The sequence below is a fragment of the Phaenicophaeus curvirostris genome, chromosome 2 (assembly GCF_032191515.1).
Source record: "Phaenicophaeus curvirostris isolate KB17595 chromosome 2, BPBGC_Pcur_1.0, whole genome shotgun sequence".
In the NCBI taxonomy this organism is placed as follows: Eukaryota; Metazoa; Chordata; class Aves; order Cuculiformes; family Cuculidae; genus Phaenicophaeus; species Phaenicophaeus curvirostris.
Window position 1 is genome coordinate 54,767,394 of NC_091393.1, and position 23,984 is coordinate 54,791,377.

The 23,984-nt window shown below is 37.1% G+C and overlaps 1 protein-coding gene across 1 annotated transcript in view; it reads left to right on the plus strand.

The window, feature by feature from the left end:
- Positions 1 to 23,984, plus strand: part of SYNE1 (spectrin repeat containing nuclear envelope protein 1) — a 285,435-nt gene that overhangs the window by 144,031 nt on the left and 117,420 nt on the right. The window contains exons 55-74 of the mRNA XM_069852100.1: positions 388 to 524; positions 1,413 to 1,590; positions 3,566 to 3,748; positions 5,254 to 5,397; positions 5,726 to 5,881; positions 6,443 to 6,607; positions 7,756 to 7,928; positions 8,784 to 8,937; positions 9,069 to 9,212; positions 11,454 to 11,618; positions 12,645 to 12,962; positions 13,712 to 13,867; positions 14,551 to 14,721; positions 15,513 to 15,839; positions 17,094 to 17,246; positions 18,485 to 18,652; positions 19,699 to 19,875; positions 20,620 to 20,766; positions 22,410 to 22,535; positions 23,786 to 23,962. Coding sequence (XP_069708201.1) covers positions 388 to 524; positions 1,413 to 1,590; positions 3,566 to 3,748; positions 5,254 to 5,397; positions 5,726 to 5,881; positions 6,443 to 6,607; positions 7,756 to 7,928; positions 8,784 to 8,937; positions 9,069 to 9,212; positions 11,454 to 11,618; positions 12,645 to 12,962; positions 13,712 to 13,867; positions 14,551 to 14,721; positions 15,513 to 15,839; positions 17,094 to 17,246; positions 18,485 to 18,652; positions 19,699 to 19,875; positions 20,620 to 20,766; positions 22,410 to 22,535; positions 23,786 to 23,962 — 3,519 coding nt within the window. The remainder of the gene's footprint in view (positions 1 to 387; positions 525 to 1,412; positions 1,591 to 3,565; positions 3,749 to 5,253; positions 5,398 to 5,725; positions 5,882 to 6,442; positions 6,608 to 7,755; positions 7,929 to 8,783; positions 8,938 to 9,068; positions 9,213 to 11,453; positions 11,619 to 12,644; positions 12,963 to 13,711; positions 13,868 to 14,550; positions 14,722 to 15,512; positions 15,840 to 17,093; positions 17,247 to 18,484; positions 18,653 to 19,698; positions 19,876 to 20,619; positions 20,767 to 22,409; positions 22,536 to 23,785; positions 23,963 to 23,984) is intronic.

Below are 23,984 nucleotides of genomic sequence, written 5' to 3' on the forward strand. Positions count from 1 at the left end.
AGGATTCTGCAGTGCAGATGGTGTGGACGTCAATGAGGAAACAAGGACTGAAAGAGTTGAAGCTGTAAAAAGCTTTATTATTTGCTGTTCCCTAATTTTTATACTTTTATATTTATACAGCTAACCGACTATAATATAGCTTATTTTTAAAATGAAATTTATATTTCAAAATATTCTCTGAGAACATTTTGTGCTAAGAAATTTGAGGCTTCTAGAAATTTGGTCTGAAGAAGCTCATTATTTCAAATAAGCTTCTGTAGGTTTGGCTGCTAAAATACTTTTGGTAGTGAACATAAATGAAGTTGAATTTAAATTCTGATGAATTTTTATTCAAAATATATTTTTTTTTTTACTCACCAATATTGTTCATTTGCTTTGTTTTAACAGGAAACAATGGATGCCTTGGTAAAGTCTGAACATATGACAGATGAGCTCAAAACTCAGTTAAATGATCTTTGTAAATTTTCCAGAGACTTGAGTACTCATTCCTCAAAAGTTTCGGGGTTAATTAAGGAGTATAACAGGTACGCATTCATCTTGTTTATAGTTTATCAATTCCATGGGGAGGGGCGCGTGAACTGTCTTTCAGAAAACCACTCATTAGAATTTTAGAATTAGAAACAGGTGTATACAATGATTAGAATAATTGTTTTGATTTTGCTGTCATTAGTTTGTAAAAAGCAGCAGTTTGGTTCTTTTCCTAAAAGCCAGGCTATGCCACTGAACTCCACTGAAATTTATGTATATCCACACCTTATGTGTTACAGGAGGAATTCTTGTAAGAAACTGAGGTAGCACTGTGGCTTATTCGTCTGAAGGAGGAAGAAGCTATTCTGCCTTTGTTTCTTAATTTTATCCCTCAGTTTCCTTGTTTTCTTGCTTTCTCTCAGGTCGCTCTAGCTGATTTATTTGAGAGTGACACCTGCATTTCAGACAGCAGACTGTTGTTTTTTTGTAGAGAATTATAGCTTTTGACTTCTATAACTGCAGAAGAAGGGTGTAATGACGCAGACTGATTCTGTACAGCGCTACGAACTTAACTGAGCCACAGAAGTTAAAACGTAGTCAACGTAGTTTTAGGTCCTGTTCTAAGAGAGAGAGAGAGAGAGAAAGGGGGTTGCAGAAACTGTTCATGCTTAGGTGCACTGAGTCATGCTGGAAACATTTGTGTGTGTCACATCTGTGGCAGTTGTGTCCCAATTTACATGTTTTGCTTTTAAGGAACTGAAAGCTTCTAATGGATCTCCTGGTGCTTCAGTTAAGTGCTTAAAGTTGGTAGGAGGAATGGAGGTTAACTTAACCTTACCAATGTATTTTAGAGAACTGAGTAATAGCCTTGTCACCTAACAGAGTCCTGCCTTTTCTTCCTACCTCCCTTGCTCACTCCTGCTTCCCTGATGTGATAAACCCAGCCTCTGCCTGCAAGCTTCCAAAGGATGTCAGAGCAAAGAGCAGATCTTGCAGCAAAGATTTCGAACGGCTCTCAGGGACTTCCAGCAGTGGCTGGTCAATGCAAAAGTCACCACAGCCAAATGCTTTGATGTGCCTCAAAATATCGGTGAAGTTTCAGCAAGTCTGCTGAAAATACAGGTAACTCTATAGCAGTAAAATTTTGGTCTAAGGGAGACCCTATCAGTTTCATAGAAAGCTCAGACTGAATTGTTTCATTAGTTTCTATATTTTGTTAATGCACTGAGGGTGACTTATTGCAAGGAAATAAATACTTGTTTTTTTATTTTTTAATCTCATTTATTTAGTTTAATTGTTGAGCTACAGTTTGTATGTAGTCATTGTCCCTCATAGAGGTTTTCCTTGTTTCTTTCTTTTTTACAATAGGAGAAAAATATGTTTTTAAGGTAGAAGAGTGCTGTAAAAATCAGAACAATATCAGAACTGGGACTTAGTTCCTGGAATTATTGCAAAGTAATGTAAATGTTTTTCCTCATATATGAAAGCATATCTCTTACAGTGCAAGAACTAAATTAAATGTATGCAGTGTGAGCAGGCATCTAAAAAGTATACTTTGCACCTACATAAAGCTAAAACAACCCCAAACAACTCTGTGGAAAGAAATGCCAGTTAAAAGTTTAATTTAATAAAGGAAGAGAAAGAAATACTTTTATGAATAGAATATATCTAAAATTCTGTCTAAAAATGGCAAAATAAGAATTACATAATGAGACCATTAAAGCTTCAGTTAGGCAATATAACAGAAGAAATTTATTTCATTTTCTCATAGAATACTGAAATGACTTCCTCCTCCTTTTGATAAATTCTTTTTCTTGTGCTTATATAGTTTACGTGAAAGCATAAGCGATACTGTGTTAATATATCAAGTATTTTACTACCCTGAAATGAGGTTATGTTTAGAGGAAATACCAGGCAAAAAAAATTTCTAGTTTTTGACATTAAATATAAGAGTTTTAGCAAGGTGGTTTTTTTCAACACTGGTAAGATTTTTTTTCTTTATCACTGCAACCCCTTTATGCCACAGTACCTTAAATTGTTCTCCCCTCCGTGAATGCTGTTTTAGATGAAATAAACTTTTTTGACTTGCAATAACTGCTTTAGGACTTCTAGAGATGTCTTGGCAGCCTGTGTAAATTCTATTTAATAATAATAATTCTATTTCTGTAAAAGTTAATCTGTCTGTTAGCACATTTGACATCATTAAGTCACAAAGCAGTAATATCTTTGATTTTAATATAGCCAGGATTTGAACCAAGTATTTCAAAGCTAATAGACCCTTTGCATTCTGTGCAAAGATCTCTCTTGTAATGCAGAATCAGAACCTGTCTTAGTAATTTTTGTATCAAGCCTGTTACTTCTGAAATTGGATTTAACCTTATGGATATTGATATAGAACTATTTGTGTACCACGTAATCACGATAGTAACAGTTTTAAATATGGGTATTTGAGACTGGAAAATTCCTTTGAGTCCTAAATCCTCACAAAGTCTTCTAGTGATTACAAATTATATGAAAAATATCCCAGTACACTGCAGTTTAAAAATCTGACTGTTTTCTTACATTTCTGTGTAATTCTTGTGCATGCCTGTTTCCATACGCTTCTTGCATTCTGGCATTGTGCAAGATTTCCATGAGTAAAAGGACTTTCAAACAGAGGAGGTAAATTGAGGATGCAGAGGAATAAATCACACAGCCTAGACAGTGTGGCAGTGGCCCATGGCAAGGCTGTTACCTGTGCCAGGATGCTAGTTCCCTGAAATGAAACTGGTAGCACTTCCTGTAGTGTGGATATTTCATGAACTATAATACCCAACTAAATGACCAGTAATTGTCTCATGAAATGCAGAACATACAGGTAACCGCAGAGTATTCATTTATACATCATTTAGACACATGGCGCTTATGGATTAAGTAGTTGTATTCTCTAAATCCCATAAATATGGATGATATTAAAATGGTAGGTACCAAAAGATGAGCTACCATGTTAATAAGCAGGAACAGTAAACTCTTAGCCCTGTTAAATTTTCTGACAGCTTGCTGTTGACCTTTACTAGGACCCAAGGCTCAACAATTAGCTCTTTTATTACTATTTTAGGAATTCTTATCGGGAAGTGAGAATGGACAACAAAAACTAAACCTGGTAGTATCCAAAGGAGAAATGCTATGTGCTGTTTTATCAAAGGACAAGGCTAAAGTTATCCAGGACAAAACTGCTACCACTAAAGAAGACTGGAAAAATTTTATCACCACCCTCCACCAGAAGGAATCTGCATTGGAGGTATTGAACGACTCACAGGGGGGAAAAATTGGGTATAAATTTCCTCTTTGCCTTTTATTTCAAACAGCATAATTTAGATTTTGTATATAGCTCTAAGTGCTTGTGGTGTGGCAGAACTAATAAATAGCTGTTTTCAAGAAGTCCCGTTTTTCCACTTACATTTTACTTTTGTTTACTTATCTCCTTATAACCTGATTCCACTTAAAACAGAGTAGGGTATTTCATACAGAAGGGTGTTCTTCAGATTAACTGAAGGCAGCAAATACAACAGTTGCTCAAATTCATGAACGCGAGTTTCATCAAATGTACTGGAATGAAAAAACACATTTTCTTTTTTAAAGACTGTTTTAGAAGAGTCCCCATGCAGTGGGTAAATGTTGTCTCATTGCAAACTGGTGAAATGTAATTATTTGAGCAACTTTTTAAATAAGCCCTAGTGCCTTTTTGTGTTCAGAACTCACAAATAAACCAACACAGAAGGTAAATATCTCAAAAACATAATCTGTTTTAAGGTCATAAGTTTTAAGGTCTAAATGTCTTAGCTGGAATTCCCTGCATAGTGTAGAAGAATTCAAGTCTCTAGGCATTCCTGTTTCAAAGCAATGCTGCCTAGCCAGCTGAGAAGAAAATATAAAAAAATCAATCCATTGTATAGGAAAGCTTTTCAAAGAAAATTCTCTTATAGCAAGGACTTACCTTTCTTCATGTCAGGGTTGCCATGGAAAGATGTCCTCAGATACAACCATTTTTCAGTCTCATGAGCTTAGTCTATCATTCTGATATTTAATTTCAGTGACAAAACTATAGCTAAAAAGAAAGTCGGCATCTAGGGGAGGTAAATAATTAGGGTACACAAACTGTCCTGTCCAGGTTTTTATTCCATATGAATTATTTCAGGTGATATTTTTTTTAATCAAGAGGAATTAGCCTTAAAGACAAACATTCAGCCTCTAAAGGAATGCCTAACTGTGCCTTTACGCACACATTATTATAACCAAGATTTCACAATAAAAAAGGATATAATCAAAAATTTTCCCCAGAATTGGGTTGAATTTAGTCATACTTAGGAACAGTGGCAGCCCATTTAAGGAGGAGTCAGTGTGAATGACTGCATGCAGATGCTAGGTAACTTGTATCCCAAATTAGCCTTTTTTCAGACTGTCTTAGCTGTCTGAGTCTTACATTGAGTCAAAACTCATAAGACCTATAAAGCTTTCAGTTCAGAGGAAGTTTGCTTCAGCCTCCCCTCAACTGTATAGACATATCCTACATTGTTGTCTCTGTTTTGCCTCGTAAGAAGGTCTGCTCTTATACTTCTATTGCAGTGTCTCTTTGTGGGATGGGAAGGAGCAGAGCTGGTGTAATTTATTTTGAGGAGTTATGTGGCATTTGACTGCAATTGTATATAGGTGCTTATCCTTTTTGTGTGCTTGATCTGTGTGTTGTGTGTTACAGTAATGCCCAGTACACTGGAACTGTTGATGAAATTATGTGTGTCTTCCCAGAACTTAAAGATCCAGATGAAGGACTTTGAAGCAACTGCTGAGCCTCTGCAAGAGTGGTTGACTGCAACTGAGAAGATGGTGCAAGGAAGTAGCAGTCGGCTCCATGATCTTCCTTCCAAGAGAAGAGAACAGCAAAAGTTGCAGGTGACTTCTTATGAGCCTTTTAAACACAGCTAGACTCTTCTGTCCCATCCTCTTGGTCTCATTAATTCTTTATAAAAGCTTGATTGTTCTAGCATCCTGATCTTTAAATGAGATGAGACTTGATTTCAAGGATTGCTGTTGGTGATCCTGTCCATCAAATTTTGCACCTCAACGTTTCCTATGACATGCTGCTTCATTGCTGTAGCTTTATGGTGTGCCTTTCTCAGCAAGCTTGCCCATATGTCACTTCTATTTCTCATGGTGCCTTCATGCTTCTGTTTCCTGCTTTCTTGCACCCACTCAGTATTAACATACTTGTGCTTTACAGTCTGTCCTTGAGGAAATAAGCTGCCACGAGCATCAGCTCAACAGGCTAAAAGAGAAAGCTCAGCAGCTGTGGGAAGAGCAAGCTGTCAGCAAAGGCTTTATGCGCAGAGTGTCTCAGTTGTCTTCTCAATATCTTACTCTAAGCAATCTGACTAAGGTAATGCACCCAGTCTATGTGCTTTTAAGCAGTTCATTTGATGCAACTGGAGAAAAAGAAAGATTGAAGTATGAAACACTGCAGTTGTGTTGCTTGTCTGCTCTATAGTATGTCTGAGCTATCTTGTCTTTTGCACTGGCAAATGTGTTTTGATTAAAAAGTAAACCCCATCTGGTTATACCAATTTTTTTTTCCCAGATTCAAAACAATATAGGTTTCAAGTATTCAAAACATTTTAGTTATGCAATAAGTGCCACCTGAAATAATTATTTTTCAAAACTTAGGAGAGTGATTTTTTTTTAGAAAATACAAAATACAGAGAAGTTATTAATTCATTGCTTCCTATAATTATGAGTAATTAGTTGCATTCTCAGCATCTTCATCTAAAACAAATAGGTTGATTTTCTAAAAAAATTACCTCTTCAGCTGCTTCTGAAGGTTCAATGAGGGGCATAGACCAAACTCTAAAGCATCAGGCTAGGCACTGAGAGTTTAAACTAATGCTGTTTTGAATAGCTGTCTTTGAATAGCTGCTGGCACTAATTGCTGTATGAATTGCAGGAGAAAGTTTCCAGAATGGACAGGGTCGTAGCAGAGCACCAGCAGTTCTCACATAGTGTCAAGGACCTCCAGGACTGGGTGGCTGATGCAGTTCACATGCTGGATTCCTACTCTCATCCCACTGCAGACAAGAGTGTTCTGGACAGCCGGATGTTAAAGCTAGAGGTATGGCAATGATAGACCCCAAAATCTACTCGTTTTAGCTGTTAGAAGAATGAAAATATATGCTACTTTACGTTAATTGTTGCATATTAGTGTGGCAGTTGTTCAGACACTGATTTTCAATTTACTCAGCAATAACTATTTTATAGAGGAAAGAGCTCATTATTAAAAGTTTTCATTAATAAGGATATAGGTAGCTTTATGACATGGAAAACTGCATATATGCCAACTCCTAAAAATGTAAAAGATATAGTGTGGCTGCTGAAGGTTAAATGGAAGTAGGTAGGATATTAACTTCTGTTAGATTAATGTATTTCCTAGATCTTAGAGGTGATATGGATCCTTTGAAACAGCTTCTCCTATTATTTTTCTTTAAAAATAGTGGCTACAGTTAAGAAAATAGCATCTACTGATACCGCTGCATAAAAGTAGTTAAAGAGCAGTACTCAGAAAACAGTACTTTTCATAATATTGATGTCTCAGGTTTTGATCTGTGACCAAAATATGTCCAGGTCCTCAAAATTATAACGATACATCAAAAAGCAAGAGATTCCAGCAAAATACTGAAAACATGTTTTGGCTTTTTGTTGAGTCTTTCAGGTTCATGCTTTCAGGCTCTTCGTGACTTTGCATAGTGTTAGAAGCTGTTGGTTTGCAACTGCACAGCTCCATGAACTGAAGTCTCTAAGCTGATTTTACTCATAGCTTACTGAGTTACATGTTGGTACTTTTGTGTTGCAAATAGATCCTAGAATTGTAGAACTATATTTCAGCCCTGTAGAAGAGATTTGTCATCACATCTTGTTTTCTATAATGAATGAATCCTCCTCTTTTCAATCTAAATCACATTCCCTTTGGACTGTCACTTTTTCCCACCCAGCATTACCTTCTCTGGTACACTGTAAGTACCTGCACAGATTCCATGAGAACTTCCATGTCAATTAAGATATTTTTTTTTTAATGGCCTAAATGCACCCTTTGAAAGTTACTTTCTCCTTGTGAAGCCCAGATGTGAACACCCCACTGTCTCTCTTCCATCTGTCTGTTTGTAAAAACTGCTAAATTTTATCAGCTCATTTTCTAGTAAAGCCAGTTAGCATACTCATGCCCAGTTAGGCATAGAAGTAGTATATTATCCACTCATTCTTTAGGGACTGCTAGCAGTGAAACAAGAAAAAGAAATCCAGATGAAAATGGTTCTAACAAGAGGAGAATCTGTTCTTCAAAATACTTCTCTGGAGGGAATACCAGTGATTGAACGGCAGTTGCAAACCCTGAAGGACAACTGGGCTTCTCTTCTGTCTGCTTGTATCCAGTGCAAGAGGTAAAATGGGTAGGAGGTGGAAAATGATGCTTAGTTGTAAAGCTAAGTTAATTCCCAGAGTTTTATTATTAAGAGTCAAATTCATATAAAATGGCTGCACATGCCTAACATTGCAGGTCTAGAGGCTTTGCTCATTTGAAGTAGAAAAAGGGGAGGAAACTGTGAGGCATCTAAGCTTTTATAGCACTTATTGTCAATATACTTTTAAAAGTGGATTCCATGTTCATAATCTTGTTGTAAATTTTACTTTGAGTTGCACTTGACAGTTTGAATTGTTCTTAGAAATGAGAAAACCTTGCCGCAGACTTTAATGGTTACTCTGCCAAGATTCTGTCTGGTTGCTAGCATTTCACAGAAGGTACTGTAATTACAGTGTCCAATAGTCATGCTCAAAAGTAACAGAATAAAGGCATACAGGCGTAAAAACGTAGCCTTCTGTGGGGGGGCATCACTAGCTGCAGATCTTTCCATTTAAAACAACAAAGATAAACATTAGGATGCAACAACCTTTGAATGTATACAAAGAGACAGAAAATTTCTGGTCTGGATCTTAGGCTTTCATTTGCATGCTATTTACTAAAGCTAGAACATGTCAGCTAGCTGCTAACTTACCGACTTCCTTAATATTCCAAGTTTGGAAAACTTAATTCCTCTTTATCAGCCAAACAATGAATTTCGCTCACTAGTTAAACTAGTTAAAACCTATAGGCACTTTACAGCTCTGTCTTGGACTCCTAAACTTGTAATATATCTTTCCTACAAATATAGTCTAGAATAACTGTATATGACTATATCTCCACTAAAATAGCTTGAGAACCTCCACTATCACAACAAATTTGTATTTTTAAATTACAGTCAGCTGGAAGGAGCTCTCTCCAAGTGGACAAGTTACCAGGATGATGTTCGTCAATTTTCCAACTGGATGGATAAAGTAGAAGCAAGTATGAATGCTTCTGAAAGGCAACATGCTGAACTGAGGGAAAAATCAGCTGCCCTCAGCAAAGCAAAGGTGTGTTTGCTTTACAACAAGCCAACAAGCCCATACCAACTTATAAGTAATAAAAAAGGCTGCAAGATTAATCTGTGGTCTTGTTTAATGCAGCCTATTCATAAATGTGTTCTTGTCCGTCTCTTTTGCAGCTACTTAGTGAAGAGGTGTTGAGTCACAGCAGCCTGTTGGAGACGATTGAAGTGAAAGGAAGTGGGATGGCTGAGCATTATGTCACTCAGCTTGAACTCCAGGACCTTCAGGAGCGGTATAAGTTCCTCAAAGACAGAACGAGGGTACAGTTTTTCTTGATAACACTCTTTTCTGTTTTGTTAGCAACAAGAAAAAAGAGAGTCTTTTCATTGATCATTTCTTTTACAGTCAAATGAGGAATAAAAGTTTAGGGGCAGTTTTAATGTAACAGAAAGTTTTTAGGGTGATTTATAATTCTGTCTTCCTGTACCACTGGGCTTCAGATGTTTTCAGAAAGGTTCTAAAGATCCGAATCTGAAAAAAATCAGCAAGTGAATGGTCTGAGGAATTCCATGTCAAAAATCTCATTGTCTTCAGTGTAGATATGGTTTTACCCATTGCGACTGAAAAGTTGGAAGCATCTCTGCATCTGTGATTTGAATAAATGTAAGTTTTGCAGTAAACATAATCAGTCCATCAGATAATTCACTAATGTTTGACAACTACAGAAGCTTAATATTTAACACAAACCTTATTAGCAAGTAAACAGACTCTAATGTCAAAAGACCAGGCATGATAAGTACTATATTTACTGATAAGTGTTAATATTGTAGATCTGGAAAAGATTAGGACATAAAAAGGTAAAGATCAAGATGGGTTTGGATGTAATGTATAAGATAAAGAAGAAATGGTAGAAGACAAAATCGTATGTTTAAAGCTAATCTCCAGTTAACCCAAATTCTTTTGTGGTAATTAAATCATGCCCAACGTATGCTCAGGCAGACAACTCTTTTTCTTGACTGCAGTGCAGGAAAATTGAACATTCTTGTCTCAGTGATGTCTTTGTCCTCTGGAAAGGGCCAAAATTCACTTTTTCAAACTTCTGATTTGCTTTTTTGTGGTACTCCCTTCCACAACTGCAAAGAATGCAAAGCACTGCCTTTCTTTAGACCTTCTGTGAATGAACCCACTCAGGTTTGCCAAAGAGATGTATAAGTCCTGGGAAGTGCTACTGAATACCTAGTATTCCTGCTAGCATGATAATGCTCTAATCTTTACCTTTTCCTCCTGCACGAGTCTATGCTGACTTCCTGTATTTGCTTGGCTTGAGCATCACCATAGAAACAATGAGAAAGGGATGCTAGTTGTCAGATGTGAGAGCTCTGTATCTCTTTCCCCATATAACAAGAAGCATCTCTTCTTTCTCTTTCTACCTAATACCCTGCATCACTTTGGTCTTCTCTAGTCTCAACTGTGGTGATGATTTTTGGTGTCAAGAGGATGTTCAACCTTTAGAAAGAAATTAAAATTTCAAAGAAAAAAGCTGGGAATTAAGGAATAGTCAAATACTTTAATAATCCTTTGGCCATATGGGAAACCTGACAGGTGTGACCGAAGTCTGAGTAGACCAAGACCTATAATTCGCTTCAACTACTGTCGAGGCAAGAGAACTAGTTTCTCTTTCCCTCTTCTGACTGCTGGACACAAAAGGCCCTTGTAAAATATTGATAGCACTATTCTTTTCTTCCTTCCTACCACTACCCAGACCTGTCAGAAATAGGTAAAGCAGACAATAGATTCCTGGCTGCTGTTTATGGAAGTTGTTTGGTTTTTTTTTTTTTTATTTTTATATAGCTCACTACCCTGGAATGCAGCCTGTCTTGCCTCTATCCAAAGTTGATTCACCATTCCCATAATTTCTTAGGGAGTGTGAATTACATGTAGTATACTTTTCTGGTGCTTAGAAAGACTAGTCTTGCGCTAATGTATAACATCTTTCCTGCTGTACCCCAGATATGATAATATTGTAGTGTTGAGTTGTGAGATTATTGTAATTTACTCACTCACGTACACAGAAGAATTGCTCTTTATTCTCACTGTGCTCTGTAGGAACTACCTGCAAAGGACTTGAGCAATCTTCAGGCCTAAAGATATTAGATACTCTGAAGAGAAAATTATTATTCCATTGGCAAAAAAATATCATGCAAAGAAAAAATAAGCTCACATTCTTATTAATAGTTTCAATTTAAATTGTTATAAAATCTACGAAGGTCTTTTGTTATTAGACACTAAGGCATTATTTAAAAGATCAAAACTTCAAATCACAGAAGTCCCAAACTTATGTGAAGAATCTTTTAGGATAAGTATCTGTATCCACACATTTACCCCCTCTTTCCCTGTAATTGATCAGGCCATCCTCAGAATCCAAGTACTCTTGAATTCTAGGAAAGCTTAGCATCAGATACAAACTCTTCACCTTGATGGAAGTCCAAGTTTTATGTTTTCTTGGTTTGATAATACAGTAAGTTATGTATGCACATATATTTAACTATTTTAACAAGCAGGAGGCAGTAACAAAAGCTGAAGGACTGCTTAAGTTGCATCAAGAGTACCAAAGAAGTCTGAAGTCCTTTGAAGTATGGCTGGAGAAGGAACAGGAAAAACTTGACTGCTTATCACATCTTGATGGTGATGCCCAGAAACAGGAGGCAACACTCCGAGACTTACAGGTACATAATTGTGACACCCTAAGGCAAAAAAAATCCTACTTGTAAAATAACAGAGTAATTACCGGACAAAAGTTATGTCTATCTTTTGTCTCAAGAACAGCTTGGAATCACATTTTAAGTATTTTGCTGCTCAAAAGGGGTTTCACTAAAGCATGCGGAAACATTGTGACTCATTTTCTGAAAGAAGTGTCAGGCCTTGAATGAAATCTCCAGGCATGCTTATGCTTTCTTGCAAGTACTGAATTTGTTTTAGGTGTTGGCCTACCTCTTCTTTTTCCTGTGTTTCATAGAATATTAAAAGTATTCCTTTCACTGGGTTTTCATCTTTTTATTGCTTACAATGCAGATGCAGCTACTTTCAGGCAGTTCCAGTCGTGTAGACTAGCTCCCGTGGTGAGGTGGGAAGACTATTACTAAATCACTGAAGTGCCAGTGAACATCCAGTACTTCAGTAATTTCCCAGTTATGATCTTAAGCTTACTAAAAATACTTTCATGCCTGTTGTTGAGTTAGCAAATGGTCTGTACTTGAGTTATGAAATATTTATTACTTTATTCAGGCTACTGCAGTCTTCGTATAATCAGGGACTCTGCATATATATCTTGTTATTATAGTTTACTTTACAAAATCTGAATCCATTTTGAAAATCTGAGTGTATATCTCAAATATAAACTATGATGACACACAACTGTATTTTGTTAAGGTAGTTTCCTGGTTATGTTTTCTAATGAGATGAACCCCCTTCATACTTTGTAATCAAGTTCTAATAAGCATAAAAATGCCATGCATGTCTAGAAGAGAGTATCAAGAATTATTTTGGACTTATGCCTCAAGCATATGTAAAAGTAAATAAGTTTATTTTAAAAGATTGAAGCCTCACAGTGTTCAACCATAGATAACTAAGGAGGACTGTATAGAAAACATGACGTAGCTTGCTTTTGTCTTCAGTAGAACGAGGATTTTGTTTGCTATGTGTGAAAGAAAGCTGTTAATGTACACTATGTATCCATAACTCTGCCTTTACAGGAACTGCAGGTCCACTGTGCAGAAGGACAAGCATTACTGAATGCTGCAGTCCATGCCAGAGAGGAGGTGATTCCCTGGGGCATTCCCCAAATAGAAGACCGAGTCCTAGAATCCTTACGGCAGGACTGGCAGGTTTATCAACACAGGCTTTCTGAAGCAAGAAGCCAATTAAATGCCACTGTGAGCAGATTGAGGTTAATGGAGAAAAAATTTCAGAAAGTTAATGAGTGGCTAACAGATCTGGAGGAGAAAGTTGCTATCAGGACTGGGAGGCAGTCTGGTAGAGCAACAAAGGAGATGCAGCTTCAACAAATGAAGGTAAAGGATATAGTTAAATCATTCCTCAAACAAAATGCCATGTTAGGCTTCCACATCAGTGCGTGGTTGCACTGTGAATATAACAGGAAGCATTGCAGTTCGTTCTGATGTAGTGCCAAGAATGATGGACCCAAGGGAGCTTCATGCCTTCTGGATCTAGGTTCCTCCCATTTTATTCGTAAAGGCTATACCACTGTTGAAATTTCTTAGAGAGATGTGGAATTCATATGCTTTGTGATATGTGATTGCATAACTCAGAACAAAGATTAATCCTAGAGGGGGAAATTGTTAATGTGGTAGCATAAGTAATGTGTGACCAATTCTGTTGTGAATTCTCTGCTGAGTTGATATAATAATTCTCCTTCAGTCACTGCAAGAAGTCATGGTTCTGAACAAACACAGGAAGCAGATTTGAAGAGATTCAAGGTTACACTTTACAGTTACCCTTAAAACTTGGGGTAATTTTTATAGGAAATCCAGGTTGCATTTCTGTTATTAACTGGGGGAGCGAGGGAAGAGTATTGAATCTGTTGTAATGAAATGCAGTCCACATGGTATGATAAAACTTCACCCATATTCTTGACATTAACTTTCACCAGATTCTGTTTTATTTTCCTGTTATAAATCCATGATTGCAACTATGTATTTGTTTCATTTTTCAATGATTTCCTGACTTAGTTACAAATAAATCGTGTTGTGTTTAAGATGTTTGAATCAGTCATATAAGCTGGATAACGTCTTTGTCGTAGAAATGGCATGAAGAAATTGCAATCTACAAAGATGATGTGGAGGAAGTAGGGGTATTGGCTCAGCAAATATTAGAGGAAAGTCTCATGGCAAGTAGAATGGGAAGCCAGGCTACGCAGCTTACATCTCGCTACCAAACTCTTCTTCTTCATGTATTGGTGAGTAACAGAAATCAATTCAATGTAGCATCATAAATTGTCAGTTAAGAAGCAATTATAAACAGACTTTCTTAGACTTTATCAGAGTTTCTTCATTTTTCTAGACTCACTAATGTAATATTCACATATATATCCTTAGATCTACACACATACGTGTGGATTTCATTGAATTAATTATATTAGAGAATGGTAATTGGGATAGTGCCCTTTCAAAAATATGCATTATTAATCAGATGTTATTACTGTCCTTTTTGGCAGTTTAAGGAGAGAAATTCATAATTCACTATGTTTGAGTGACCTCTACAGAAATGTTTTCAGGTTATTACGGAACCACATAGGTATAGGGAAAATTTGAATTGATAAGGTACAATCTTCAGGTCACCTTAAGTAATAAGTCTCATAGTACCATAGCCACAAGTCACAGTTCAGGTTTCAAAATGTAAGTACTTTTTCAGTGATTAGCATTAACTCAATTCTGACATTAGTCATTGCTATGTGTACACCCTGACAAGACCCCAGTGAGAATTATCCATAGATACGAAAGAACTCAAAACTTATGTGGTTAATCCTAGTATCTCAGGTTTTATTAATAAGTAACAATTTAGTGCTAATTTTAGCAGTAGCAATGATAAACATCTAGGTGGTTCTTGTTTCATCACCTTACCCTCCATATTTATTTGAAGGAGCAAATGAATTTTCTGGAAGAAGAAATCCGCTGTATAGAGGAGTCAGAATTGGCTTTTAGTGCTTACACAAATTGGTATGGAGCTACTAACAAGAACTTCGGAAATGTGGTCACCAAGTTTGATGTGGTTGATAAAACAGCAATGGAGAAAAAAATGCAGAAACTGGAGGTACAGCTTTCTTGAATACAGTTTTTGTTCCTCTTCACCAAAAAGAGGTTATATTTTAACATGCATCTTAGTTGCTTAAAATTCTGACTTCACCTTGCCCAGAGAACCTGACAGGATAAAGACCACTCAATGCAAAACTTTCTGTTACCTCATACACATTAGATCACAGTTTGGTTCTTGATGTTATGAATAGTCCTAAATAATATAATCCTATCCTTTCATAAGGCACATTTGTATGTGTTTTGTTTTAGGTTAAACTTAAAATATTAATTACCCTTGTAAGGTATCCTGTCATGAGTTTGTTTTGTTGGGGTTTTTCTATTATTTACTGGTATGCACATAGTAAAAAAAAAGTAAAAAGTGCTTTTTTTCTCCTTATTGAAATAACTCAGTAGTAAATTCACATTTCATCTCAGAGTTGCAGATGAGTTTTTATATGTCCTGCTGCTTAAACATAATATGCTAAGGGAAAACTTTCATCTATTCAGGATTTGGAGTACGAATCTTCTCCTGATAGCCCTCAGTTTCTGTGTTTATCTTCACAAATCCAGTGTGGGACAGAAGTATTTGTTTTCTCTGCTTCCTTCTAGTTTACTGCACCTTAACTCCAGGCAATTTTATTATGAAAGGTCCATTCAGTTTCCCTAGCAATTCCTTCTGTGTCCTTAACAAAATTAAAAAAAAAAAAAAAGTTAGCTAGCTTCTTGCTGATAATAGAACTACAATGAATAATAATTAAAAAAAGGCAAGAGCTAGCATGCACTTTCTGTTAACCAACACTTGCTTCACAGTTGCTACTGAGTGATATGGACATAGGCCACAGTTTACTGAAATCTGCCCGTGAGAAGGCGCAGCGAGCTATAAAGTACATGGAAGAAACTGAAGTTGACCAGTTAAGAAAAGAGATTGGAGATCATGTGGAACAGCTTGAAGAGCTGGCTGGCTCCATCAGGAAAGAGCACTCAACTTCTGAAAAGTGCCTTCAGCTGGCAAAGGAGTTCTCAGACAAGTACAAGGCACAGACTCAGTGGCTCACAGAGTACCAAGCCATGTTACATGCTCCAGTGGAGCCAAAGAGTGAACTCTATGAGAAGAAGGCCCAGCTGTCCAAATACAAGGTAAAAAATGGTTTGTACTATTCAATCGATTTTGACCTGGTGACTCACAATAAATCCTCTGATCCAGATGTCTCTTCAAGTTTCCTCATTAGATGTATGAGATGTCTCTGATCTGGATGTCCAAATCAACATCAGAGTGAAAAGAGGCAGAATATCTGTATCTATAAACCAGAATGAGCACCTGGGTTTGAAATCTGAGTATCCTATTAGGGCTCCCACATCTGAAAATTTTCTGTTATGGAGCAAAATTCTTTTATGAGTACACATATGAGTTAATCCAGTGACATTAACGGAGTTAGTTGCTCTTTAAGCAAAAATAGAAATCAGTTGCTCTTTCTTCACTGCAGACTACTTGCGATTACATTGGCTTAATCAGCTTTCTGTTTAAAGCTGCATGTCCTAGATCAGCTGACAGCTAAGACAGTCAGCTACTGAGGCCTCCTCTGGTTTTGGTTAGGATTTTAATGAAGTGTTCTTTTTTTTTTTTCCCCCAGTCATAAAAAATGACAACAAACCCTATTGCTTCTCTTAACAATGTTTTTGTAAAATACTCTGGGTTTACAGATGTTTCATGACGTGTACTGGGTCTAGCTGGAATGAAGCTAAATCTCTTCATAGCAGGTCATATGGTGCTGTGCTTTACATTAGTGGTTAAAACAGTGGTTTTAACAAAACAGTGTTTTGGCTGTTGCTGAGCAGTAGCTGCACAGTGTCAAGGCTTTCTCTCTGAATCTGCCCCCTGCCCCCTGCCAGCTTCAATACTGACTCATATTATTGTAGGTGTGTGCTTACTTTCTACACATTTGTGGAGCTGATATCTCACTGCCATTTGATGGATGCTGTTATGTGCTGTGCTGTCTGAGCCAGCAGCACAATGACATAACTGATCAGATTGCATGCTCTTCAGAGTAGTCTTATGTACTTGTGTGCGTATTATCTCATTAAGGGGAGGGCTTTGGTGATGCTTTCCCACCTATTTGCAGAATTTGTCCGTTTCAGCAAATTATATCCCTAGCACTTGCTCATTCACACATATTAACCCTCTTTCCCTCACCAGTTCCAGATTATCAGCCATACTAGTAGCCACCTGTAAAACGAATAATTGCTGCAAAGTAGGTGTCTCAGGGCATGGCTGAGAAACCTTGTCCTGTACTGCTAGCAAAGCTCTTCTCATCTGGAAAGGATGGTCTGATAATAGAAGGCTGTGCTTCAGACCAAAGGGAAGTTAATGAATAATTCTTGTTTGCATTGTAGTCCATACAGCAGACTGTTCTGTCCCATGAGCCATCAATAAAATCAGTGATTGAAAAGGGGGAAGCACTTTTTGATCTGGTGAAAGATGGGACTCTAAAGAACAAAATTCAAGACCTTCAAAGCACTTACCAGGAATTCTGCAGCACAACAAAGGTAAAAAGTCAGGAAGAAAACTCTAGATTTTTTGGATTTGCTATCTTTTCACCTCTTTAAGAAGTTTGACTATTTGTTTCATGCTGTCCTGTTACACCCCATACACAAGCCAGTTAGATTTAAATTTTTTTTCCTTTTTTGGGGGGGTGGAGGGGGTGAGGGTGGGTATTTTTGAATATGGAAAGAACATTTTCCATATGGAAATACATCAGTGACTAGTTTGTACTACTGTTACTATTTTTAATTGCTTTGGATAGATTTCTGAATACATTATTTCGTGAAGGGACAGATGCTCTTAAATTATACTGTTTTGTCTCTTGTATCTGCTAGATTTCACACAGACCCTGTTTAATCTAACCCTAACTGATGAGTGGAAGTCACTGGAAAAAAAAATTAATGGAAAGAAGGATATAATTTAACTCAGCAAGGGCATTATTAATTAACAATGATTCATTAGTCCACCTCTATTTATTATGTTGAGAGGTCTAATACTTCTAAATGCATCCTAAAGTATGATTATTCCTAAAGCTTTAAGAGGTTGTCCTCCTAACAAGGATAATCTCTGCAACCATGGTAGTACTTTTGTTTGATCTAAATACCTCTAATTGTAGCCTATCTGCCAATATCAGGGGATTTTATTTTTTGACAGTTGATTTTTAATTAATAGACATTCTTCTAATCAGTTCCACAAAACTGTAATGTTGATGACTTAAATGTAGGGAAGATTATAAAAAATCTTTCCTGAAAAGAATAAAGACGTTCTGACTCAAGGTATACATTCTTAATATGCCTACCACAACTGCAGACAATGTGTACCTGCAAAGGCTGTAAGCAGCAGGGACACAGTTGTAGCTTTTGGTAGGTCACGTGCGCTCTCTCAAAGAGTGTGTTATAACTATTTCTAAGTGAACTTAATTTTAAGTTGATAGTGTTCCTTTTCTTAAAGTAGGGAGCTCCTCAGTGTTTTACTCAATCTTCAAAGTATTGTATTTCATCTGGAGTAAAAATACTGCTCAGTGCTGCAGAGTTGATTCACACAAAGTAATCCCTTTGTCTTCCTTAACAGTCTAATCATGTGAGAGTCGCTCACAGGAACAGAAGATAAGTCTCTTACTGTGCTTTCAGGCTCTAGGTGGCTTTTGGTTTGGGTTTTTTTTGGTTTTGGTTTATTTTTGTGGGGAGGCAGTTATTATTCTTATTACTTGATAATTTTAACTGTGGTTGTTGTGGACCTGCAGGCATATGTTGAAACCTTAGAGGTGAGAGTAAAAGAACATGAAGATTACAATAGTGATTTGCAAGAAGTTGAGAAGTGGTTGTTACATATGTCCAGCAGACTGGTCAACCCTGACCTCATGGAGAGTAACAATCTTGAAATAATCACTCAGCAACTAGCTAACCACAAGGTGGGTTTGCTATCGAGTAAACTTCCTTTGTCTAGTAGAACAGAAATTTTCTTCTTTGCTTCTCTGTCTCCACTCCACAGTTCTAGTTATTTGTCATTCACCTATTTAATTCCTCGTACTGCTAACTGTGTAAATAAACATCTGTGTCATTAATGCATTTTTCAAATCTACCTTGTTGTTAGCACTGTTTCTTGGATGAGATTGCATCTCCAAAGAGCTTTGTTGTACCTTGGTCTGAATTTTGTGTCAGATTTTTCCTAACATGTCTCAGGAAATAGACCACAAAAAGCAGTTTAGGGTCATTTTACTCCTAAGGCACTGGAGTGACTGGTACTGTCTTGCTCTGGCACTTTTAGGGACGAAAAAATATTTTACATTTTCATGGTTTTTTTAAAACTCTATTAGGTTGTACCATTTCCTCTGTTGCTTTCATTCAAGGTATTTTTGTGGTTGCTGTTAATGATAATCATTCACTATATTGGTAGTCAATGCTTTCTAGAAGGCAAAGAAAGCAAAATCCAATCCTCTCCAACACTCCCTGAAACTGAGATTCCAAGGGTGAATATTGAAATCTTTTAATTAATTGTGATTAGTGTGTTATTCTTTAAGTAGCCTCCTTGGATAAAAATCTGGCTCCACCAAAGTCAGTGGAAAAAAACTATCTTAAGGAGTAAGATATGATTCAGCATCAATTTTAGTCCTCCTTACTAGACATAAGCAAAGCTGTTGGAGCCCTGAAGAGCACACAACAAAGGAAGATTAAGGGTGATCTTGGGGCATGAGTATATAATGTTTACACATTTGGACAGTGCTACTGATGTTTTTGTGGGATAGCTATATACAGACTTTTGACAATAAGTATGCACCCTAATAGTTTGACTATAACAATACACATTGTCCAGAAACTTTTTTCCAAATCTGAAGAAAAAGGGTGAGAAAAAGAGAAAAAGAAAAAAACAAACCCCAAAACTAATTTTAAAAGCTGTGAGGCAGAACATCTTTTAAGGTTAAAATATTCCTTCAAAAGTATTTTATCTATTTCATAGGCTATCATGGAAGACATTTCAGGATTTGAAGACCGTTTGAACAACCTTAAGAGTAAAGGTGATCACTTGATCAATCAATGCACGGAACATCTTCAAGCAAAATTTAAGCAAAACATACAAAGCCATCTTCAGGGGACAAAGGATAGCTATTCTGCCATATGTAGCACAGCCCAGAGAGTGAGCCTTGTTTAAAAAATATTTCCATGCTATTAAGGAATAACAGGCATTCTATGATTCTACGATTCTTATTTCTATATGTGCTTGTTGCTCTAAATAGTGTAAAACTCTTTCTACTGTTTCTGTTTAAATTGAGCATACAGGTTAATAATGTAGGACTTCATCATTCCTGTGATACTGTTGAATTCCTTGTGATCAAATGTTGCCTTGCAACCAGCAAAAAAAAACTTGCTGCTTATCATTTTTTACCATAATCTATCCACACCCTCACTACCTGTATATTACACTAGCTTCTCAGCAGCTGCAACGAAGATATTAGAACTATTCCTACTTGAAAAATTAGGGAGGAAATTGCACTCCTAGTGTCAGTAGTTTGCATATGTAATTATGTGCTGGAAAATACTGTCTCTCTTAGTAAAACCATAATATACAATTAAGAACGGCTGGCTCATTCTGTTAATTCAGTTAGGAGATCAAGCCAGCACAGAGGGGTAGGGGGGAAAGTAGACTTCATAGTAAGATGTAGAGGTAAAGTAAAACCTCATAGTGGGCCAAAGGCAAAATGTGAACAGGAATGCAAGATACAGTGAGAGCTTAAGGAGCTTTCATCCCTTGGTATTTTTATGTAAAATTGCTAAAATAACCACAATTTTGATAATTCTGTTTTATCTGGGGTTCTCAGAAAGGGAGAAGAGAGCAAGTGGTGTTTGAAAATGCAATGACATTACAAAATGTCTATTTTAGGTGTACCAGAGTTTGGAACAAGAACTCCAGAAGCATGTTAATCGTCAGGACACGCTACAGCAGTGCCAGACTTGGCTGTCTACAGTGCAGTCAGAGCTAAAGCCAACTACCTGGCCACCTTTCAGCCTGGCAGATGCAGTTAAGCAGGTAAATGTTCAGCACTTTAAAATGCTCAGTTATCCTTGATGAGGTGAGTTCAGGTAAAAGCTTTAGGAGTCAGATAGAAGTTGTATACTCATCTAAGAGGGCTGTGTAGCCTTGTTATTCTTTTCCAGGTCCAAAAGGATTATCTTGAGTGAAAAATAACTGTAGATGAAAAATCACATAGGGGCCTTTGCTAGCTCTGCTTAATGCTTGGAAATATTTTACCTGAAAAAAAAATTAACTAATTTAGCAGAGAGGTTGTGTCTTTCTGCTTGTCCAGTTGCCCATCTGTCTACTAATGTTCCTGTAGGAGATCTGGTCTCAGCACCATGGACACAGAGTCTGTTAGCAGGCAGTTAAAACAATATATGCAGTTCTTGAGCAAGGTGGAAGGCTTCTGAATGCATTTCCATTGGCCGGGTGCCAGCTGGGCCAAGTCAAAGCTGTCCCTGAGCAGAGGCAACCAGCCTCCAAGGAGAGGGAGGATAGAGGTTGCAGAGCCCTTTGGTGCACTGAGGGCCCTGACAATCCCTAAGGACTAGGGACTTGCGGTGCTTAACTGTTTTCACTGTGAAAAATAGTTTGCCTTATATCTAGGAGGAATTTCCTTGCTGCAACTTGTCACTTTTCCCCCTAGACTTTTTTCAGCTCACATCAGCAAAGAGTTTGGCTCTGTTTTCTCAGTGCTGCCTCTACTGATCCCCACCATTTTCAGTAACAACAGACTGCAATTAGTCTCTATTCTCCAGGCTGAACAAATCTAGTTCCTTCAGACCTGTCTAAATGACCCTTATTTCCCCAGCCCTTTGCTGGACTTGCATCAGTTTGCCATTATCTCTTCTATTTGGGAAGAGGGAAACTGGCCCGTCTACACCAGGGGCAGCCTGACAAGTGTTAAGTACAGGAGAATAATTGCTTCCCACAGGTTGCTCTCTGCGTTCTTGCTAATAAAGTAGTTTGGGGTTGCCACAAGGGGACACTGCTGTTGTGTTAAGTTTTTGTCCACAAGGAACCGCCACTAGCCCTCTAGTTTACTTACCCCTCCTCCCTAGGGGTCTAGGAGGTATGTTATGGCCCTGCTTGTCTGCTCAAGTATCATAATTTTCCTCTAGAATGAGGTAATTCATCATAGGGAGAGGTAAGCTTTTACAGGCAACATCAAGAGCAAGAAGCCTCAACAGCATTGTGTTGTCTGATGTTGGCAATTGTAGAAATTTGGGACACTGGGAAGGCTTCAGAATGTGTGGGAAAGTGTGTTGCGCCAATGGACTGGATCTCATATAATCTTTCAGACACTGGAGAATTTTATAGCTATAGGCAACGTGACACTTAATAATTAGATAAACCCCAGCTTCCCATTCACCTTCAGAAAATAAGTCACCGTGCTGAAACTGTGTGTGTATGTAATGTTTTATTTATAAAGAAGTAAGCTAGGTAAGTACTTGTGATAATTGGTTGATAACCAAGTTTTAAAGAGTTACTCTTCTCCCTAATTATGACAGAACAGCCTTACCTAACAAAGTAGTGTATGCCTACATTTCATCTTTTGGAAATAATAAGATAAAAATACTAAAATGCATTATTGTAATAAAGTCAGAGATTATTTCCACAGCCTCAGAGTTTATTTGAGGATTGTCTCCCCTCAGGTAAAACATTTCCGGGCTCTGCAGGAGCAGGCCAACACGTACTTGGACCTTCTGTGCTCCATGTGTGATCTGTCAGATGCTACAGTGAAGACTACAGCAACAGATATTCAACAAACAAAACAAACGGTACAAGATAGCCATAAGAACCAGCTTTTAATCCTATTTAGAGCTTTAACTGCCTGATCTGTCATCTCTTAAAAAGGTCACATTGGGTAATGGTTTAGAGATATGTCTTCTTACTTTCATCTTAAATATTTCAATATTTCTTGTAGAAATAGTTTTACTTTCTTTTATTTTTTTCCCAATTAAATTCACACAGTGCTACTAGAACAGCAATGCAAATACACACAACAAAGATTGCTAAAGGTGTCTAAGCAATGTTACAAGATGTTGATGTAAAGCCACCGAATAACATTCTGTGGAAGCAAACCTGATCCAACTTATTTGTTTTCAATAAATGCAATTCAATATATTCTTTTCTGTATTTTATTAAAGCTTGGACAGTAGGCTGATGTTCTTATTAGGGTGTACTAATTATAACGATCATAAAAAATATAATGGCTCAATTAATATATCAGTGTGCATCTATTTTAGCGTATGAATTTATAGATACATACCTCAGTTTTAGGTTTTGAAGTAGCTTTTTGCTTGGTTTTAAAAATAAAATTATAAATATAAGTTATTAGAAAAGAAACATAATGCATATTCCTGTTGTGGTACGTGAAAAATTTAGTTACACTTACAAATACAATCAGATTTTTGAAATTACTTCTACTGAGAGTGAACATGCAATATATGCAGTAACAGTATTCCATACCAGAGAAGCACATTGTACAAATTCAGATTAGCCATCAAAAGGGAGCAAAAGAAGCTATGTACCTATTGTTTAAGGTGATCGATGGGCTTAGATCTGGTAAGTACTCTTATTTGCATTTTACAAAAGGCATATGGGGAAAATAACTCGCCTAAGCAAATTAAATGAAAATATTTAGTTTAAGCTTTTATTTGGTCTTTGTGAAGGCATGCAGGGCCCAGTCCAGAATATTCTTGACATGCAATAGATTAAATCATACAGTTAATTTAAGCTTTACCAGAGGACTAAGAACGCCTCGAAATACACACAGTCATAAATATACTTGCTTCTCTCAAGGGTGAATGACGTTTTTTTTCCACAGCTTTCCTTTGATAGGTCTGATTTTTATGACTTTTAAAGGTTAAGACTCTTTTTGTGGATAATATTAGCTCCTTCATAATCGAGCACAGAAATTTGCTTTTAGTACAGTATTGTGCTCAGAGGAAGAATGGTATTCATCCTCCATTCTCCAAAAATAACTGCATTAAAGCATTCCTACTCCTTTGCATTTCTTTTCTTCTAGATTGAGCAACAGGTAATGCACTCACAGTTTTTGGCTCAAGGTTGGGAAGAGATCAAACAAATGAAGGCTGAGCTCTGGATATATTTCCAAGATGCAGATCAGCAACTACAGAATCTGAAAAGGAGACGGGCAGAGTTGGAGCTAAACATTGCCCAGAATATGGTGCTCCAGGTTAAGGTAAGGTAAACTTAGGTTAAGA